This window comes from Colossoma macropomum, unplaced genomic scaffold (assembly GCF_904425465.1).
Source record: "Colossoma macropomum unplaced genomic scaffold, Colossoma_macropomum, whole genome shotgun sequence".
Classification (NCBI taxonomy): domain Eukaryota; kingdom Metazoa; phylum Chordata; class Actinopteri; order Characiformes; family Serrasalmidae; genus Colossoma; species Colossoma macropomum.
The window spans coordinates 30,618,169-30,639,610 of record NW_023494800.1 but is presented as its reverse complement, the minus strand read 5'-3'; the positions used below and the strand labels follow the sequence as shown (position 1 = coordinate 30,639,610).

Sequence of the window (21,442 nt, the reverse complement as noted above, 5' to 3'; positions counted from 1 at the left end):
AAAAAGCCATAAGAATAAATGAAAATCAAACAAAACTTTTAAAAGAGCAAATTCTTTCATTTTTGACTGTTATCAAACTAAATTACACAGATTTCCCAGTTGATCTATCAGACTTTTTGCCCAGTCATAAGTCAGAATTTTGTCGAGGGTAAACAAATGTACTGTGTTCTTTTACAAGTTATATTTCCCTGTGTCAGGTTTGACCCACTCTCTTATTCCTTGGAGACAAATTGAGGAACAGAGCGTATGTATTGTTTTCTGGGTTGTCAGTAAAATACTGATCAATTTTAAATATTGTCATAGGTTACACTGGACACCATGGAAATGCTTTCTTCCAAAAACTGCATTAAATTCTTACTATAACCATTGCCCACAACAACATATGGGAACTTTTTTGCATATGGTGCAGGAATGCAGGGATGTTCATGACTTCTGGATAACTGTTGCTATCATACTGTCTGCCCTGGTAGGACAAGAAATTCCTGTAGAATGCAATATAGACTCCAATTTAATGTGAATGGGTTTACATACACTTAATAATCTTGTAATAACTGCAGAAAATCAGATTTTGTCAGTAATCCGATTAACGTGTTTACATGAGTAATCAGATAATGGGAAACTCCAGGTCTACATGAGTCAGACAGTAGTCAGATTTCTGCTTTGTGAATGGCCGAAAAATTCACAGCAGACATGACGTAAACGTAATGCCAAACTTGAACTTCATTAGCGGCTTATTTATTGCACCACTTTACCTGAATAAATGAACACACATCATCTATAGGATGTCTTGTGCCGACGCTGCTCGCTTTTTTCCACTACCACGGTCTGTTTTCACACATTCACAAACTAAGAAATTTGAAAGAAATCAGAGTAAGAGTTTACATGCACTGAGAAATCTGATTACTTGCTTGGTTTTCCTCTTTTATTTTTATTTGTGTCACGACTCCCTTCGGCTCTGAACTCTTTTTGGACTCAATCTCCCAGAATCCCCTGGGAGATCATGTGACTCCAGCCTCACTCTCACGCTCCAATCAGCGCTCCAGTTCCCCAGAGTACTGATTAGTAACACCTGTTCTTCCTCGATTAACTTAGTTTAAAGCCCGAGCTTGTAGATAGATTCATTGCGAGGTATTGCTTCTTTTCATAGAACTACTGAGCGTTATTTCTGACTGTTTATTCCTGTTCTGACCCATTTTGCCTTGTTTTTTGACCTGCCTTTTGCCTGATCCCTTTTGGACTCTTTTGCCTGGTTATGTTTGTGTTTTTGTCTATATTGTCTTTTCTGGAGTTTGACCATTGCCTGTGACCTGACTACGATTGTGGATTCTGTTTGTACTAGTAAAGCCTCTCATTCACCTTTTATCTGCGAGGGTCTGCGTCATTCTGTCGCGTTACAGAATACCTCGCCAGCCATGCAGATGGCAGATCAAGAGGCTTTACAGAAAGCTCTGAATGAGTAAGGACATCTGCTCAGCCGACATCAACACGTGCTAGCAGGGGTAACTCAGTCTCTGGAGTCCTTAGCTCACGAGCAGTCAGAACAACAAACTCTAGCGCTCCTGGTTAACAGTGTGAAGGATCTCACCACCCAACTTCAGAGTCTCAACCCAGCAGAGCCGGTAGTGAGTCCCATCAGTCCTTCAAGTTCAACTGTGAACTCGAGTGCTGTTTTTCCAGTCAGTAAACCGGATAAATTTGATGGCAACCCTGACAAGTGTCGCGTTTTTTGCTTCAATGTTCCAATTTTTTTAAAATAATTCACCCGCTATCTCCGACCAGGCCAAGATCTCATTTTTGGTGTCTCGTTTATCAGAGAAAGCTTTAGAATGGGCCACACAACCTGTCTTTTAGCCAATTCCTAAAAGAATTTAAAATTGTGCTTGATTACCCCCATGAAGGACAAGTCAGTGTTTAACTGTTAACCAAGCATCACCAAGGCCACCGCTCAGTGGTAGAATATGCTGTGGAGTTCCGCACGTTAACTTCTAGTAGCGGATGGAACAAAGCAGCACTACTAGTTATGTTCCGCCAGCGACTTAATGCGGACGTTCTAACAGAACTGGCGTGCAAAGACGATGACCTTTCCTTAGACCAGTTAATAACCCTCTCCATTCGCCTCGATCAGCTGCTGAATAATTGCAGCAGGAAATGAACTGACAATCCTGGAAAAACATGGTGAAAACCCGAATTACCCCTAAACACCTGACTCATGAAGACAGTGAAGGGCACATGCAGTGTGACTCCTCCCGCCTATCCAAAGAGGAGAGGCTTCGACGGCTGAGAGAGGGCCTTTGTCTGTACTGTGGTGGTGCCGGTCATCTAATACAGGATTGCAGGACCAGGCCACCCAAAAATTCTGTGCCGACCCCTGGAAAGTTAATGTGGTGAGTGTTCCCACAAAGGGGTTGGTTTCCAAGTCATTTTTAATACCAGTAATTGTCTGCTGTCATCAAGTGTCTGTTGTTGTTTCAGCTCTTATAGATTCAGGAGCTGTAGGAAATTTTATCCATTCCCACCTCGTTGAACAACTCCGCGCTCCTGTAGAAGACCTGCCAACAACACTGCGAGTAGCTGCGCTGGATGGAGCCCATGTAGGAGCCATTTCATCACAGACCCAGCCCCTACTCACCAAAACCAGTGCTCTACATTCGGAAAACCTGTCCCTTTTTGTCATACAACAATCAGAGTTTGAACTTATTCTAGGTTTACCCTGGTTAGAAAAACATAACCCCACAATCTCCTGGTCAGAATGAGAAATAAAGAGATGGTCTGAATTCTGCCACCTGAACTGTGTATCTCCACCCACATTGCCTGTCGATTCCACATCCATAGGAAGCCACTAGACTGACAGTAATGTAACCATTCCTCCTGAGTACATGGACCTCAGGGAGGTGTTTAGCAAGGGCAATGCCACAAAACTACCCCCACACAGATCATATGACTGTGCCATTGATCTTGTAGAGAACCCTATACTCCTTAGGTCATGTGTATATCCCCTTACTCAAAGGAGGAACTGGCCATGGATACTTATATCCAAGAAGCTCTCGATCAGGGTTTTAGCCTCAGGCTTCTTCTTTGTTTAAAAGAAGGATGGAGGTCTTCGTCCCTGCATAGATTACAGAGATCTAAATCAAATCACTAAGACATATCCTTATCCACTTCCATTAGTTCCCTAGAACAACTAAAGGGAGCCAAATATTTTACTAAACTGGACTTGAGAAGTGCTTACAACCTCATTCGTGTCAAAGAAGGAGATGAATGGAAAACAGCTTTTGTGACAACCAGAGGGCACTATGAGTATCTTGAGATGCCTTTCAGGCTCTCTATCGCCCCCTCTGTCTTCCAAGCATTTATCAATGACGTCCTCAGAGCGATATTGGGTAAATTTGCGATAGCCTATATATACGACATTCTTTTGTACTCACCAGACCTGGAGTCCCACATCAGTCACGTTCGGGCAGTCCTTCAGAAACTCTTAGAAAACAATTTGTACATAAAAGGAGAAAAGTGCGAATTCCACATACAATCTGTTTCATTTCTGGGTTATATCATTAGCCCCAATGGGGTCGTGATGGACGATAAGAAAGTTGATGCAGTGTTGAATGGCCCACACCATCCTCAGTTGAAGCATTCCAACGATTCCTAGGTTTTGCTAATTTCTATTGCTGTTTCATTCAAGGCTTTAGTAGCATTGAGTAGAGCAGTTAGGGGGGCAGCAAAGGCAATGCCAAAAAGTTTCAATGGACTGAACCAGCTGAGAAGGCTTTTCAAGCACTAAAAGAATCGTTTTCTACTGCCCCTATCCTCAAACATCCTGATCCCTCAGAGCCTTTTATCGCGGAGGTGGATGCCTCAGAAATAGGTGTTGGCACTGTCCTATCACAACATGTCGGTAACCCTCTAAAACTCCATCCGATAGCTTTCTACTCCCATAAGTTGACACCCACTGAACGACACTATGGTACACTAAACGACACTAAACTCCCAAGTCCCTAGTCATTGCCCTCCTGGTAAACTTTATGTACCATCACAGTTTTGAGAAAGGTTAATAACCTGGGCCCACTCTTTTCTTTCATCTGGTCATCCAGGAGAGACCTGTACGCAGAAATTATTAGCCAATAGGTACTGGTGGGAGACTATGAACCGTGATGTTCATTCATATGTTGCTTCTTGTACCATTTCTCAATGCAAGACCCCTAAGACTCTGCCCACAGGCAAATTGGTACCATTACCAGACCCAGCTCAATGTGAGCGAATGAACCAGGAACTGGGGAAATTCCTCAGACTCTTTTGCATAAACAACTCCTCCTCAGACTGGTCTAAGTTTCTTTTATGGGCAGAAATAGCACAAAACTCATTAAGTTCTGCAACAGGTCTTTCCCCTTTTCAGTGTGTCCTGGGTTACCAGCCTCCACTGGCACCATGGACAGGTGCCATCACTAATGCCCCAACTGTTGATGCTTGGATGCAGAGAAGTGAAAGCGTTTGGGAGGAAACCCACCAGCGGATTGAGGAAGTACTAAGAAAAAATAAGGAGAAAGCTGACCGCCATAGAGGTGAAACCCCCATCTATCAGCCTGGAGATAGAGTGTGGCTGTCTACCAAGGATTTCAGAGTTTCTGAGGGAAGTAGAAAATTGCTCCCTAAATTCATTGGTCCTTTCAAAATACTGAAAAGGCTTAACGAAGTGACTTATGAATTGGATTTGCCCCCCAGGTTCAGAGTCTTATGTTCTTTTCATGTCTCTTTACTGAAACCTGTGATTCCAGGGCCCTTGGACGAGGCTACACCAAACGTCACACCACCCCATCCGGAGGAGATAGACGGAGCACCTGTGTTTGCTGTCCGTAGGTTGCTGGACTCCTGGAGACATGGAGGTGTACTCCAGTACCTCGTGGATTGGGAGGGATACGGCCCTGAAGAGCAGTGTTGGGTACCTGCACGGGATATATTGGATCCCAATTTGATAGCGGACTTTCACAGCCGTCACCCAGAGAAACCTGCTCCTCGACCTAGGGGCCGTCTACGGAAGGTGCATCTGTAGGGTCATCAACAACAGACCGCATCTGTCTAGTGCCACGGCAGCTCGAGTCCTGCTCCTGTTCTGATCTCCGGATGTGGGCGTGGTGGTCGTCCTGGTCGGCGTCGTTCCGAGGCCATCCCGGACTCTTTGTGGGGGGGGGGGTACTGTCACGATTCCCCTCGGCTCTGAACTCTCTTTGGACTCAATCTCCCAGAATCCCCTGGGAGATCATGTGACTCCAGCCTCACTCTCACGCTCCAATCAGCGCTCCAGTTTGTCTATGTTGTCTTTTCTGGATTTGACCATTGCCTGTGACCTGACTACGATTGTGGATTCTGTTTGTACTAGTAAAGCCTCTCATTCACCTTTTATCTGCGAGGGTCTGCGTCATTCTGTCACGTTACAATTTGGAATAGTTCATCATTAAGAAATAGACCTTAAGATAAAGTGTTACCATATAAAATATTTTGATTGTTTCCAAATCTTCTAGCTCAATTTTATCCAGATGTTTACTTCCTTGTGTATGAAATTCACAGTTCTTCTGTGGCCAAAATATAAATCAATACAATCTCCCAAAATCCCTTGGTTACATTTATTTGTCCCTCCAACAAAAACAATTTTACACATGTTTTACAAAGCTTACAGTGAATAATCACACATACAAAAATAAAGTTAAAAAATTAAATGAAATAAGGAAATCAATAAAAATTTATCAGTTTACTGATATAAATTCTGCTCTGCTAGAAATATGAAACAATTTATTTAATTTTCTTAATAAATTAACTAGGAGGTAACATCATCTTTTAACACAACTGCATGTGATGAACAAATATTAAATCTTTTTAATTTGCAGATGCTTAGCAGGCTTTACCAAGTAAATCATATAAAAAAGAAGATATAAATGATGCAAAAAAAAATGTTCAAAAATGCATACAAAGATTTCAAAGAGGATAAAATGTTACAGTAATGAAGTGATGTATTCATGCATGATCCTGATAGCTTTCATTCTAAACTGAAAGATGTGCAGTTTGATGATGGCTCAGTGATCTGAATGTACTTATGTAGATGTATTCTGTTATTTGCTGTCCTGCTTTCCAGCATTTCCCCGCTCTGCCCTGGCCTGAGAAGAGAACAGTTTGATCATGAGGATATCTAGTTGTTTTTCCACTGTAGATTAAAACAAGCCTTGGATAGAGAATTGACCTGTTCACTGGAGGCTCCACATTCCTTACAGCATCCATAAACCAGTATCACAAATGAGCATAAGAGGAGGAGACCAAAACCCACCCCCTGGAACAAAAGAACACAGATCTGCAGAGATGAATTCTGAATAACAAAAACTCACACAATACTGTAATGCTGTAATACATGTGGAATGTGATTTAACATTGTCTTGCTGAAAAAATCAAGGCCTTCCCTGAAAAAGACGTTGTCTGGATGGCAGCATATGTTGCTCCAAAACATGTATATATCGTTCAGCATTAATGGTGCCCTCACAGATGTTCACGTCACCCATGCCATGTGCACTAATGCCCCCCTGTACCATTATGAATACTGGCTTTTGAACTGTGCACTGATAACAAGCTGAGTGGTCTTTAGCCCAGAGGTCACAGTGTCCATGATTTCCAAAAAGAAATTCAAATGTTGATTTGTCGGACCACTTTTCCACTTCCCCTCAGTCCATTTTAAATGAGCTCAGGCCCAGAGAAGGTGGCAGCGTTTCTGGATCCTGTTTATATCTGGTTTCTTCTTTGTATTTTAGAGTTTTAACTTGCACTTGTGGATGCAGCGACGAACTGTTTTCAGAGACAGTTTGGCTTGTTCTCATAGAGGATATGTTAACTTATTTTCACAAATGTAATCAACAAATATTGTTTGACCAGGGTGTTCAAATTTTTGCTTATGACTAAGTGAAAAGCAAAAAAATGCACTGATATCAGACTCTTATTAACAGTTAATTAGAAACTTTAATGTTCTCTTAGTAATCATTCATTCTTTCCTACATGTTCGTCTTTAATTGTGCATTTCACAGTTAACAAACGTACCACTTACATGGTTGTTACGGCCCGGTCTAGGGTCAGGTTATGGTATAGAAAACTGGTTAGTGGTAACATGTAACATCTAATTTTACTGAAGTAAACACTTTGAACTAACTATTGTGTCAGTCATTTTACTTATTTGACATATTTGACTTATTTGATGTATTTATATTAATTAACTTGTTCAATTTGTTGGTAACACATATAATAATGTATATGAACCATTTTTACAGTGTAGCTGCCCCACACATCTCACCCGCCAGCCACACTAGCAGCAATTTTTCCATGCACAACACGCATAATCCAGCTACACTGAAGTGTTACAGTCATACTGCACTCAACAAAGTTTTACAGTTTTTTTATTTGGGCACAGAAAATCGCACAGAGCATCACTCTCTGCCAACTCCATTACATTTGTTACTGTGTCATTTCTACACCATTCAAGGTACACCTTGTAAGTTCAAATACTAAGCATGAAACAATGCTGCCTTCAATCATTCTAACTCTATTTTCATATACTTCTCTTCTAACTTCTTTTAAGGCCATGCTACCTTAAAGTGTATTAACCCCCCCTTCGGTTAAAGTAATCTAGAACTGAGGCTGTAGCAAACAATAAAAATCTGTCAATCTTTTAAGAAGAGTGGGTCTAGATTATGCAGCTTGCACATTTCAATGTCTTACCTTAGAAATGATATATGCTGTCTCTGCTTGCTTCTGGTCAGTACTCAGCGTTCGATTTTCATTACACCATTCCCATGGAGGCAGCGCAGTGCTGTCAGAATAATCTCCCTTTAATATAGTAGCCACACACGCCACATATCTGCCATCACTGAGGAACAAGATTATCCAAAAGATACTTGGAATAACACACCGTAGGATAAATGAACGTTGATTAGTTTTCTGATTTTGAGCTCCCTCAGCAGATTCCTGATTTTGAGTTCCCCCAGCAGACATCTGATTTTGAGCCCCCCCAGCAGGTTTCTGATTTTGAGTTCCCTCAGCAGGTGTCTCTGATTTTTGCCTTTCCAGCTCACTCATGATGCAGAATGTGACAGTGAAAACGATAAATGCAGGCATGACTAGGTAGAAGGTGAAAAAGATTACTCCAATGATGCGCTTACAAATACACTGAAAGTCTCTCTCAATAAAGTTCTCAGCCACAACAAGGCCAGCCAAGATAAAGATCAAAAATCCATTCTGTTTGGTTGAGCTTAGCCCTGCTGCCTTTAGAATCTGCTGCAGTGACATTTCTAATTCACGGTGTGCAAAGCACAATAGCAGACAACAGAGAATCTGAACCTACACCTTCAGTGAGGCATGAGGTAATCAGGAAGTGGTCCCACCACCACTGGAAAGAACAGCAGAGTGAATGTCACTATTCTACACTGTTCTGCTGAATCTGCAGTATTGAAAGACTTCAGTGCTCCTTCAATACAGTGCAAACTGCTCTCTGCAAGCATACATTAGTTTTGAATGTAAAAAAGAACTAAATTCAACTTCCAGTGTTGATCTGAAGGAATCTGGCACTGGATAGGGCTGCACAGTGGCTGATTGGGTACTGCTGTCGCCTCACCCCAAGAAGGGCAATCAGGGTCCTTTCTGTGTGCATGTTCTCTCTGTGTTTGCGTGGGTTTCCTCTGGGTGCACCAGTTTCACTGCACCGTCCAAAGACATGCAGTCAGGACAACTGGAGACACTAAACTGCCTTGTGTCTGTCTGCCCTGTGATGGACTGGTAATCTGTCCAGGGTATATCCTGCTTCCGGCCAGTAGGTTCCAGCATCCCCCATGACACAGGAGGAGAAGCAGCTTAGATGCTGAGTGAGTGAAAGTGTGTAAGATATGATGCTCAGATTCACATTTTTTATTGTTGTTTACAAGGCTCATAAAGCATCTTATTTCAGACGACATATCAGTCTGCAACTTAATTTGATGTAAGTTTTTTTTTTTTTATTTTACTTGGTTCCAGCTATAATTGTATGTATTTATGTATTTATGTCATTGATTTGTGTTTACATGCTTTTTTCAGTCCTTTTTTTATGCCATCATATTATCTGCATTGTCATATTTGGAAGGGTTGGAAGGCTGTAACGTGCTGCGTGGTCATCCATTACCACTGGATCTTATTTCACCGTAACAGCGCATTTTATCACAGATGAGTGGCAGCAGCGTCTCATGTGCTCCAAACAACAGCAGTGAATGAGAGTCTTCTAGTTCACTTGCCACATCACTTCCATTTGATTTATTAGTAAAAGACATTGGAAGTAAATTTATTATGGATCATTACAAATACTTTGCTTTATAAATACCATGTCCTCACTTAGTGAGAGAATACAAATGCTGTATAGAAAAAAAAAAGATGCATCGAGAATCCTTTTATAATCGCATTGCTGCCCCCTGAATCATAATCGAATCGAATCGTGAGGTGCCTAGAGATTCCCACCCCTAATGTTTACTAACCTAGTTAATAATTGCACTTAAGGATGCTGTTCAAAATTAACAAAGAAGGGATACCAGTCAATACATTGTGGATTCTGTTCATAAAAAATATAGATATAATCACTGATATGCAAGTATGAAAGAGGCCAAAAATGTATTTCTGTGATTTGATTTGGCAAACATATGACAACAACACTGGACAAGTTTCTGGATGTAGGTGACATTGTAACAGAGGAGGCATGGAGGTGGGACGCAAATGCGAGTTATTTTATTGAAATTAGAGTCCATGACAAAAACAAAACCAAACTACAAGAGCAACAAGCAAACAAGAGACAAGATAACATCCACGAGTACATCCGCAATGCAAGACTGAGACTGAACAAACACAGGGGTATAAATACACAGAGGGGAAACAAGAAACACCTGTGACTAATGAAGGGCAGAGCTACAGGCAGGTGGAACAGATAACAAGGGGCAGGACCAGGGAGGAGACAGAACAACAACAAAAAGCACATGGTACAAGAAAACAAAAACACATGGCTACCATAGAGGGGACGAAAGACACACTGAGAGGGACAAAGGGAGAATCCGTGACAGACATCAGTGTTTAGCCATTCTTGCATTAAAGAATTGCACAGTTTGGCCAGATTTCCTGGTGCCTTCCCTGGCGTTTTACTCATTGTTCCAAGTCGTCCCACAGATTTTCAAGAGGATTCAAATCTGGGGATTTTGCAGGCCAGTCCAGATGTGTGAAGCTCCTGAACGTTCATCATGCCAATCAGTCAGATTTGATAGGAATGTTATGTTCTAGTAAGATGATGACCAAAAGGCAAAACCTGTTTGTCCAGCAGCTCAATGTGGGCGCTGTGGTTCAAATGTACTGCCATTTCAACCAAAGGACCCATTTCCACATAATTAAAACACCGCCAGAACATCACAGAGCTCCTCCAGCTTGAACTACACCTGCACACAGTCCTCACTGAAGGCTTCCTGAGGTCTACAATGAAGACGACGCCCAGCATCACTTACACACAGGAAGAAACCAGATACATCTGACCAGATAACACGTTTCCAGTCATGAACAGTCCAGTGTTTGTCTCTTTGCCCACTGTAACTGGGCAACTATGTAAGCAGAAGTGAGTGGAGGCCTCCTGCGTGCCACTCTGCAGGGTGTGCAGTTCCCTGTGGAGAGTTCTTTCAGAAATTGGTGGTGAAGAACCTGTGGTGACTTCTAGAAGCATTTCTTGCTTGGAAGTGAAGTGATTTTTATCTACGAGCCATGAAGCACATCAGCGGCCCCTGTTCACCAGTTTCATCTTTCTACCGCAGTTCTGAAGAGAATTTCCTGTAGACTGGGATTTTTGACACTGCTGGTCGACCCATATGACTGTGTGTTTCAATACACCTGCAAGTTCAGCTACTTCCTTCACACTGTGGCCTTTTAGCCAATCATTAACATCTGCTTTGTGACCCATTTTTCACACATTGAACAAGACATTTACTACACTGTACCATCTTTTCTCAATCTATGAATCCCGTCACACACCCCGCAGGTATTTTTAGCCTGATCATCCCTGTGCAACACCATCTGCAGGAGCCTGAAGTTACTACTACCATAAACACGCAAGATTAATAATTTTTTGCCTGGGAAGCTTATGTTTTCAATTGTATGTAGCTTAAACAAAAGTTACAGATATACGGTGCCCTCCACAAATAATAGCACCACATAAGCAAAACATGCTGTAAAAAACATTCTTTATTGCTTATCTTTCATCCAAAATTTTAACAAAAATCTAACCTTTATTTTAAGTACATTGCTTAAAAATATCTAAATCTTATCAGGATATAAACAGTCCAGTGATTTTAATAAATACTTTTTAAACAAAGTTTCAGTGTTTTGCTGAGACATTATCCATGCATAAAACAGAGAGAGATACAGAGAGAGACGCAGAGAGAGTATGTGATGTTGTAGAGGGAAGGACAGCCACAGTGAGCACATTCTCTCTCTACTCCCTGTCAGACGGTAATTATGTTGACAGCACACTAACGCCACCTGTTGGACAAATTAAAGATGATATGGAACCAAATATATATTTCAAATGCATTTATCAAGAATATTTTTGCAATGTGTGAAAATGGTCCCAAAATGTATTTGTTAAATATTAAAATGCATTTTAAATGTATTTTCCAAATATATTTAAGATGTATATTTTTGCCATGTATGAAAATGGCCAAAATTTCAAATAAACAAGATATCAATATATTTAAATATATGTAACATTTATTTCGTATGGTACATCTCTATGTGTAATATTTCGCTACACATAAAAAAATAATTGTATTTTAAATAATTTTGGGTCATTATGGCAAAATATTCTGAAATACATTTTAGTGTTTGGAATGTATTTCGGCATGGACTGCAGTGTATTTGTATTTCAAATATATGAAAATGCATGTCCATTTGGTTTTTCCATATGGGGACCTTCACATAGGAACACTTCCCTCTGACTAATAATTATCAAAAAAGTCCATCTGAAATGTCACAGTTCATTTACGTCCTTGCCCAATTAGTCCTAAACAGTAATACTCAATCTTTAACTTTTCCTCGTAACAATACTGCTCTCTCTTTCTCTCAGTAAAGTCATGTCAACGAATAAATCAAAAATGCCAACAATACCTATTATTCTAGCACTGTTCTAAGTCCAGCTCTTTAAGATAAGATAGTCCTTTAGTAGTCCCACATTGGGGAAATTCACAATTCATGAATGTAACGTGAAATTTTCTAACGCAATCTGATATGTTTCTCAGCCTGTTCATACACATTCCATTACATTTAATATGGCTAATTCAAATAACTTCAATTTGTACTTGACTCTCGTTCACAATTATTCAAGTATGTAAGTCATTCAAAATGAACACTGTCCCCAGAGTTAGATTCTTGTCTAACTTGACATCATTTCCACCACCATGTATTAAAATGTCCACTGTACAAAGGGGAAAATGATATGGTGGCCTAGTGGATCCAAATTTAAACTGTATTTCTGGTCATATGCATTGTGACTACTTTTATCTTGGTTTAACTCTGATGCCTTTCATGGAATCTATTCCCAGAGATCCCATGTAAGCAACAGGAACATCATTTTTCTTTTATCTCCATGCAAACCTTTGGACTCTTTTCTGCATATGTATTGGCACATTCCTGTAGTAAGACATTGGTATCTCCCTTTTTACTTGCTTGCTTAATACTGAAACGGCATGTTGTTTGAGGCTGTTCCTCTTAAATGATGACTCATCTCACTCTCTAACCAGAACAGAAGTGTCCTGTTTGGTGGTTTAACGGCAGCTACAGCAATATTAGCTCTGTCAGCAGCCACCTCACTCCCTCAGCTCTAGACCTTTTATCTCCTTATTTTGCTTTGCTCTTCTTAAACAGGCCACACCTGGCATGAAACGGATTTTCCAATTATCCAACTGTCCAATTACTTTGGAGCCTGTGAAAATGGAGAGACTATATAAGAATTGTCTGTAAATTCCTAAATGGTTAATACATTGTGTTTGTTAAAGCCCTTGAATTAAAGCTGAAAGACTACAATTCAATCTCTGTCAAATCACAGAGGCAAAATTCCAAAAACTGTGTCATTTTCTAAATACTTTTGGACCTGACTGTATGTTTAAAACATCTTTATTAATGGATCTGCAAGACCATAACTAAAGTTGTAAAGTATTCATTCTTAATAACCACTGCCTTAGTGCTAACTAATAATATTGAGTTAGAAGTGGTTAAGAACAGAAATTAGCTCCTAGATTTGACAGCAAAATACAGTAAAATACTGTAATTTAAGACACACTGTTACTGCAAATGATAAGTTACTATAAAACTGCAGCCATTTAGGTGTCTGGAGTTTATGAAGAGTGACCACTTACTTGAATTTACTTCCATGTTTGGTCACTGTGAATTCAGATCATTACTACCTTTTCAGATTCCATTAACATCATTTCAAGTGTGTTTGCAACTGAAAGGTTGCAATCAATGAACATTTAACATAACTAGGCAACAAATAGTAACTACTTTAGAGAAGATATTAATAATACATCATACCGATACATTTATACATTTATAAGCTGCTGATGATGTTTGTATTTACCAAGACATTTATAAATTGTTTGCTAAGAGCATTAGACTGTGAATAAGAAGGCTTTGAAGGAAAGTGTTACCAAAGTAAATGGGCTTCTTTCCTTGTTAAATATATCTTTTAGCAAGGAAATCATTGCAGAATAGTAATTATTTAAAGGGAAGGAATGTTCTACTTTCCTTGGTCATTATCAGTTTAGGAGCCAATGGGGCCTCTTAACTTGCTAAAAAATTGTTTGCATTTGTTTGAAAGTCGATTGTATTAATTAGCCTTTGTGCTATTCATGAAACATTTATGTCAAACTAAAACACTTTTCAAGTAGAGTAATAAGCAACTAACACATCCATTAATTCATCATCTAACCCGCTTATCCTCCTGGGTTGCGGAGGGGTTTTGGAGCCTATACCAGTGCTTATTTGGCTGAAGGCAGAAAACACCCTGGAAAGGTTGCCAATTCATTGCACACCAGGCAACCATGACAAAATCTGTAAATCTGAATCTGTAATTCAAAGTTCTTACATTTTAACTAACACAATAAAATAAAACAAATCAAATGAGAACCAGTTTTGATCAAACTAAGTTGCAGGCTGAGTGAAGATGGTTAAAGGTTAGAATTTTAAATGCCTGAGTGACACGAGTGAGTGGTGGTTTAAAGTTTCATGTAATAAATTCCAGGCTGGTGCTCTGCAGCTAAAACAGACTTTCAGTTTCAGTGCCAGTGCGAATGATATTTCAGGAATGATACTCATATTCCGTGACTCTTTTAATGGCTATGTTTACATGCAAAGATTTTTGCCAATCCGATTGAACACATTCCAATTATAGATTAAGACTGAGGTGATTATATAGACTCTTCTCAACAATCAGATGGAAAATCTCTGTTTACATGCTCACTACAAGTAATCTGATGCAAAATTATGTGTAGAGAACCACTTGGTGTAGACGTTACCATGACAATCAGTCATGTGACAACCATCACGTGAGTCCAGTCAGAGTGAGATGAGCAGCAGTGAGCAGTGCTTGTGTTTTTATTTGCTTTAAAATGATGTCAGACTCAGGAAAACGTCCTTCACATGTCCTTATTAAAGAAGGCCGAAAGGAAGATGTTGTGTTCTGAGTCACATAAGCTGGACGTCCATCCCACCGGATCAGAGCATAAACTTTGTCTCCTCTGCAGACCAGTTTTTGCTCTGTCATGTTGAATGGTATAAACTCTCACTATGACGCGACAGACATGATCAGAACGGACTTTCTGATAGGGAACGTAATCAGATACAGGCGTTTACCTGGATATTATTCTTCTATTTAACGAATTATTTAAAGGATTACCCACCTGGATCAACTGAAAAGAAACTATTCCGAATGGCCTCAATCAGACTAGACTATTGTGACTGAGGTGTTTACATGGACGTATTCTATTCTGATTGAGCTATTAGTTGGATTATTAATAGATTATAGGGCTGCATGTAAACATGGCTAATGTTGGATCCCTTCAGAATAGAGTTAAAACCAACAATGGAAGTTGAATTTAGTTCTTCTTAGACCAGTTTGCACTGTATTGAATGAGCTCTGTAAATTTTTCATTGCTGTTTGAACTGTTTAACGGTGCACTTTGTCAGAGATGCCAGTACAGTTCATATCATACATGGTCACTTCTATTGGAGAGCGGTTTATCATTTAACTGGTTTATACAGTATAAAACCTCTACTTCATCTCAACATGCACTCTGCTATTCTTACTAGGTGACTGTAAGACTGGTGGTGGGGCCACTTCCTGATTACCTCACTGAAGCCAGAGTGTTTTGCTATTCGTGGTTGGTGCTGTATAATTTAGTACTGATGTCAAAGCTGATTTCCACAATTAAGATTGAGATTTAGAGTTCAGGTTCTCTGCTGTCTGGTACTGGAACGTGAATTAGGAATGGCAGCGCGAAATGTACTAAGGGCAGCCAGGCTGGCTGTTACCAAAGAAAACGGACTTCTAATTTTTGTGTTAGTTAGCCTTGTTGTTGCAGAAGACTATGTTGGGAAAGAATTTCACTGCCCTTGCAAATCCGACTTTAGAAAAAAGTTTTTCTTTTCCTACCTGCTGATACCTGCCTTCGTCGTTTTTGCTGTCATGTATTGTATTATGCGTGAGCTGCACACATCCAATACAGAACCTCAACAGCAGGAATCTAATGAAGAAAGTCAAGGGCTGGAATCTATTAGGGGAGCTCAGATATCTGGAAGACCAAATGAATGTTCATTTAAACAGATGTCTGGAAAATGGAGACAATTCATTTTTACCTTCTGGTGTTTTATTCCAAGCATTTTTTGGATAATCTTATTTTTCTGTGATGGCAGATATTGGGCTTGTTATCATACTACATTTGAAGGAGATGCTGACAGTACTGCAAATGCTCCATGGGAATGGTGTAACACAAACCGAACACTGACTGCTGCCCAGAAGAAAGCAGAGAAAGCATATAACGACTCTAAGGTAAGCTCAAATCTAGCTGATGTGAAATATCATGATGTTAAATATTCTAGCTGCACAGTGTAGAACCCCCTTCTTAAAACTTTCATCTACAGATGTTTATTGCTGCCACTGACTACCTTGACTGAGTGGGGGTTGTTAATACACTGGAAGGTAGAATGGCCTCTTATGTTTTAGTTTTAAGCTGTAATAACAGGAGGATGGAAAGTGCAAAGAGAAATAAGATTGAAGGCCGCGTCTGTGCCGTATTTGAACTGACAGAACAGTTGAACACAGATAGTGGATAAAGTAATTCTTACTAGAAATAGACAGCAGAGGGTTGTGTTTCAGGATGTCTTGAGTAAGTTCATCTCATTTGGCAATACTGACTTTAGTTCCCCTTTAGTGCTTCCCCTTTTCTAAACTTACATTAGTACAAACATATTTTTCCCTTCAAACTGTACAGCTGAAGTTCAAGTTTTTCTTTTCATGTTAAACTTGGTCTCATGAATCCACAGATTCTCATGCAAACTTTGAGCAAGCAAAGCAAGATATGCTAAAATTAGTAATTACAACCCCTATTCCAAAAAAGTTGGGATGCTGTGTTAAATGTAAATAAATGTAAATAGAAACAGAATGCAATGATTTGCAAATCACATAGATCCATATTGTATTCACAATAGAACATAGAACACATATCAGATGCTGAAATATACAAGTCCTTCCCTGAAAGAGACACTGTCAGGATGGCAGCATATGTTGTTCTAAAACCTCTATGTACTGTTAAGCATTGATAGAACCTTTCCAGATGTGTAAGCTGCCCACACCATAGGCACTAATGCAGCCCCAAACCATCAGAGATGCAGGCTTTTGAACTGCGCACTGATAAGAGGAGATGGACCTTCCAGCTTATTGAGTCCGCAGGACACGGCGTCTGTGGTTTCTAACAAGAATTTCAAATTTTGACTCACCACAGAACAGTTTTCTATTTTGCCTCAGTCCATTTTAAATGAGCTTTGGCCCAGAGAAGACGGCAGCGTTTCTGGATTGTGTTGACATATGGCTTCTTCTTTGCATGATACAGCTTTAACTTACATTTGTGGATTGTACGGCGAACTGTGCTCACAGACAGTGATTTCTGGAAGTGTTTCTGAACCCATGCAGTGATTTCCAGTAAAGAATCATGCCTGTTTTCAATGCAGCGCCAACTGAGGGCCCGAAAATCACAAGTTTCCAATATTGATATTTAAAGTCTTCACAATTTTACTTTGAGGAACATGTTGGAAATTGTTCCACAATTTTTAGATGCAGTTTTCCGCAGATTGGTGAACCTCAGTCCATCTTTGCTTCTGAGAGACTCTAAAATGCTCTTTTTATACTCAGTCATGTGAGTTAGTGGCAAATTGCTCCTCCAGCTGTTTTTATTAGTGACACTTACTTTTCCAGACTTTTGTTGCCCCTGTCCCAATTTTTTTGAGGTGCATTGCTGCCATCAAGTTCTAAATGAGTTAATGTTTTTTCATGAAATGGTAAAATGTCTCACATTCAACGTCTGTTATGTGTTTTATGTTCTATTATGAATAAAATATGAGTCTATGAGATTTGCAAATCATTGCATTCTGTTTTTTATTTACATTTATTTACATCTTCCACAGCGTCCCAACTTTTTTGGAAATGAGGTTCTAAAAAAAAAACAAAAAAACAAACATATCTGAACAACATGCATGAAAAGAAACAATAACTATGTTCTGTGTTTTCTTGTTGCAGTTTGGAGGTTTCATTGCCCTCTTGGTCTCCACAATTGTAATACTGATATTATATATTACGTTTGATAAACACCGTAGAGAATATGGAGTCTCCAATGAACAGGTCAGTTCTCCATCCAAGGCTTGTTTTAATCTGCAGTGGTGAAACAACTAGATATCCTCATGATCAAACTATCCCCTTCACAGACAGCAGCAGAGCAGGGCACTGCTGAGACACAGGAAAGCAGTGGACAGAGGACAACTACACATGTAAATTTAGCCATCTTCAAGCTGTTTTCATAAATAAATTACAGATAAACTACAGTAAACACTGGTTTATACATTAGAAAGACACTGTTAACATCTACATCAGTGTAATACAGCACTGCAGTGGAGAACAACTAGATATTCCTAATGATCAAACTGTTCTCTTCACAGACCGGGACACCACAAGAAAATACTCAAGACAGTGCCAGGGTGCAGGAAAACAGAGGAGAGCAGACATCTGCACATGTAAATTTAGCCATCATCAAACTCTGTTCACAGATAAACTGCAGATAAACTACAGTAACCAATCAGCTGTGAGAGTCTGATCACACTGTAATCAATAATCAGTAAAGCTCACTGTGATAAACTCCTCTGCTGAGCAGACTGACAAGAACGCTGATCAAAAACTGAACGCTGGTCTTCTTCATTTTACTTAATGAGGCAGTAAACACTGGTTCATACATCAGAAAAACACTGTTAACGTCTACATCAATATAGTGCAGCACTACAGTGGAGAACAACAACACATCCTCATGATCAAACTGTTCTGTTTACAGATTGAGGCAGAAGGACTTCTAATGGTGAAACGTCCTGTGACGGAGGAAAGCTGAACTCTACATGTGTAAATTTAGACGCTGAAACGTCGACCCTGAAGTTTTTCAGAACAAAGAGCTGACAAGATCATGCAAGAAAGCATCAGTTCATCACTGAAACATTTTATCCTTCTTGAACTCTTTATGCTTTTTATGCACAGATGTTTTTATTGCATAATTCATATGTTCTTTTGTATTTTATTTTATCTACTGCTATACAGGCTGTAATGTCCTAAGGATGCCGACTGCCAAATAGCTTCCTCTTTTTTACTTTTAGTAACTTTTCTGGTCTGTTGTCGGGACCAAGGGCTGCCCCCTTCAACCCCAGGCCTCTAACATAATAAATAAAAAAATAAGAATAAAAAAGAAATCTTTTAATACTGGCTAAACACTTACACTAATAACTGTTCTAATTTCTCAAAAGATGTAAAAAGGAAAGATTCTTCAGACACTGAGTTTGCGGAAAGAGGGAAAAAGGCTTCTTCTTTATTCCAGAATCAGGTGGCACAGAGAGAGAGACCCAACTGTACAAACAGTGTTCCAAACAACAGTTTATATACCATTTATCTGGGGTAGTTTGATATCCTCCCACTTTACCTCTCATATTTTGATATTAGCTCATTCTCTAATTGGTCCATCTCTTTGTCCATCAATTTGGTCAGCGCATGTTGCGATCACTCCTAAAAACTGGTTTTAGCTGGTTTTTCCCAGTCTGCTCTACCTTTCAAGGTCAACTTGCCCCTTGTTTTTGAACGCAGGGGCTTTCCAGTGTCTAGAATCTCCCATGCAGACAGACTAAGGCCGACCCTTTGTGAGAGGATTAATATTCTCTGTTAGCCAATACTACCTATTTGGTTATTGATTACAAAATCGAATCTATTTGATTACTAATTAAGGGAATATTTATTCAAAATCTCTGTCACTGTTCTGATGTATAAATGCTTATGCTAAATGCTAGGCTTCTGTAAATTAGAAAGGATTAACATTTTTTATTCTCAAGTTTTGCATGACATCACACTGTATAGTCACCGCCATTTTGAGGGCCAAATCAAGGAGTGACTGTGCTGCGCGATGCCTTTTTATATGCTATGCTTTGTGAATGATTCACCTGCAAGATGTGACAAAAGCCGAGAATGATGAGATCTTTAATTCAGTGTTTTCACTCCAGGCTTGGAGCCCCTGCACTGTGTAGTTTAGTGTTTCTCTCTGCTGTTCACACCTCGTTCAGCTGAGCTCTGAACTAACTGCACTAGCAGACTTACAGAATCACGTCTGTCGACAAACGCGATGTCGTTTTCTGATCCACGACATTCAGTCTGATATTTAACGTTAATGTTTCTCCATTCAAACGTCATTTAAATCTCCAGAAACAGAGAGTAAAGTTATACCAGCTGTCTGCAGCTCCGTTAGGGGGACGACTGTTCATCTCTCGGCTGATAACATCAGCTAAAGTTATCTAAAGGCTAACATTGTTCACATCTGTGTTAATTATGAACTAAAACTATGATGACAGAGTTTATCTCCTCTTTATGAACACTATGGGATCCTTTACCCACCCTGACGTGAAGAGCCGGTGGGCTTCTTTGCTTTTAAATGCTCTGAGACTCTCCAGAATAGGGAGAGGGGCTGTGTATGAGATAAATATGTCAGGAAAACAGATTTAGTAGATTTTCTCCCAGTTTGAGTGGGACCAGGAGTTCAGGGGAAACTGTATAAGGATCATACCCTGTTTTATTGACTCCATCTCTTAGCCATCTTCACCTCTAGTTACTAAACTGTCACTGGGGCAGTACCACTCTTGTTGTGGTGGTTCCCTCAATGGTCCATCTCAGTACCTTTAGTCAGGGAACATAACTGTACCATAATCCACTGAAATGATATGTTCTAAGCTGTACTGACTCCACACACCCCGTCTCGTCTCCAGGCTTTTATTTTACTGTTCTGTTTTAAAACATTCGGTTATGAAAAGGTACAAATACAAACTTTTCACCTGGAAAAACGTATTTAAGGTTCACAATCAGACCTTAAAACCACTGTTGTACCTTTGAGGGAACATTTACACTGTTTGTGCCTTGATGAACGAAAAAATGTACCTGCACAGAACCTTTATTTCTAACAGTGTAGGACAGGGATGGCCCTCAGGACCGTCTGAATATTAGAGCCAGGTGTGCTGGAGCTCTGCAGGGTGGTAGATCTCCAGAACCAGGCTAGTCATCCCTGTCCTAAGGTAAATGATCTTAACTTGTGGTAAGTTGGATTTATAAAGAAAATGAATCAAAGCATGTGTTACTTGGTGCTTGTTTATTTAACATATATCCAGCTAAGAGCACAATTCATATAATGTATGTAACATGCATTCATTCATTGTAAGTTTGTAAAACCTTTTGTGAAACTGTTTTTGTTAGAGTTAAATTGATTTAACAAAGGGAGCATTTGGGAGCTTTATTTATATTTGGGCCAAGAAAGAGCACAGAAGAACTGTAAATTTCATACACAAGGAGGTGAACATATGCTAATGTGTCATAACCTAAATAAAACTAAGCTAGAAGATTTGGAAACAATCAAAATAATGTAATAAGTTGTGTACTTTATTTTAATCAAGGTACAACAAAGCATCAGCGAGTATTCCGGCTTGGAAAATGACCCAAAATCCACTCTATAACCTTAAATATTTGTCCTCTGCTTTTAGGCTTCAAAACACAACAAAAGGATAACCCAGATATGTGATGCACAAATCCTAGCAATCA

The 21,442-nt window shown here is 39.7% G+C and overlaps 1 protein-coding gene across 1 annotated transcript; it reads right to left on the bottom strand.

The window, feature by feature from the left end:
* Window positions 1-5,851: 5,851 nt before the first annotated feature.
* LOC118820645 lies at window positions 5,852-8,315 on the bottom strand. Its single transcript, XM_036589034.1, has 3 exons — window positions 7,744-8,315; window positions 6,227-6,313; window positions 5,852-6,143 (listed from the first exon to the last, which is right to left on the bottom strand). Exons 1-3 carry the CDS (start codon window positions 8,308-8,310, stop codon window positions 6,099-6,101), a joined length of 699 nt encoding a protein of 232 aa, XP_036444927.1. The 5' UTR covers window positions 8,311-8,315; the 3' UTR covers window positions 5,852-6,098.
* Window positions 8,316-21,442: the final 13,127 nt, after the last annotated feature.

Coding starts and splice junctions, on each gene's coding strand:
- LOC118820645 (XM_036589034.1), bottom strand. CDS start 8,310: ATGTCACTGCAGCAGATTCTAAAGGCAGCAGGGCTAAGCTCAACCAAA. Junction 6,314..7,743: donor CAGCATATATCATTTCTAAG/GTAAGACATTGA, acceptor CTTTTGTTCCAG/GGGGTGGGTTTTGGTCTCCT. Junction 6,144..6,226: donor GTGGAGCCTCCAGTGAACAG/GTCAATTCTCTA, acceptor TTCTCTTCTCAG/GCCAGGGCAGAGCGGGGAAA.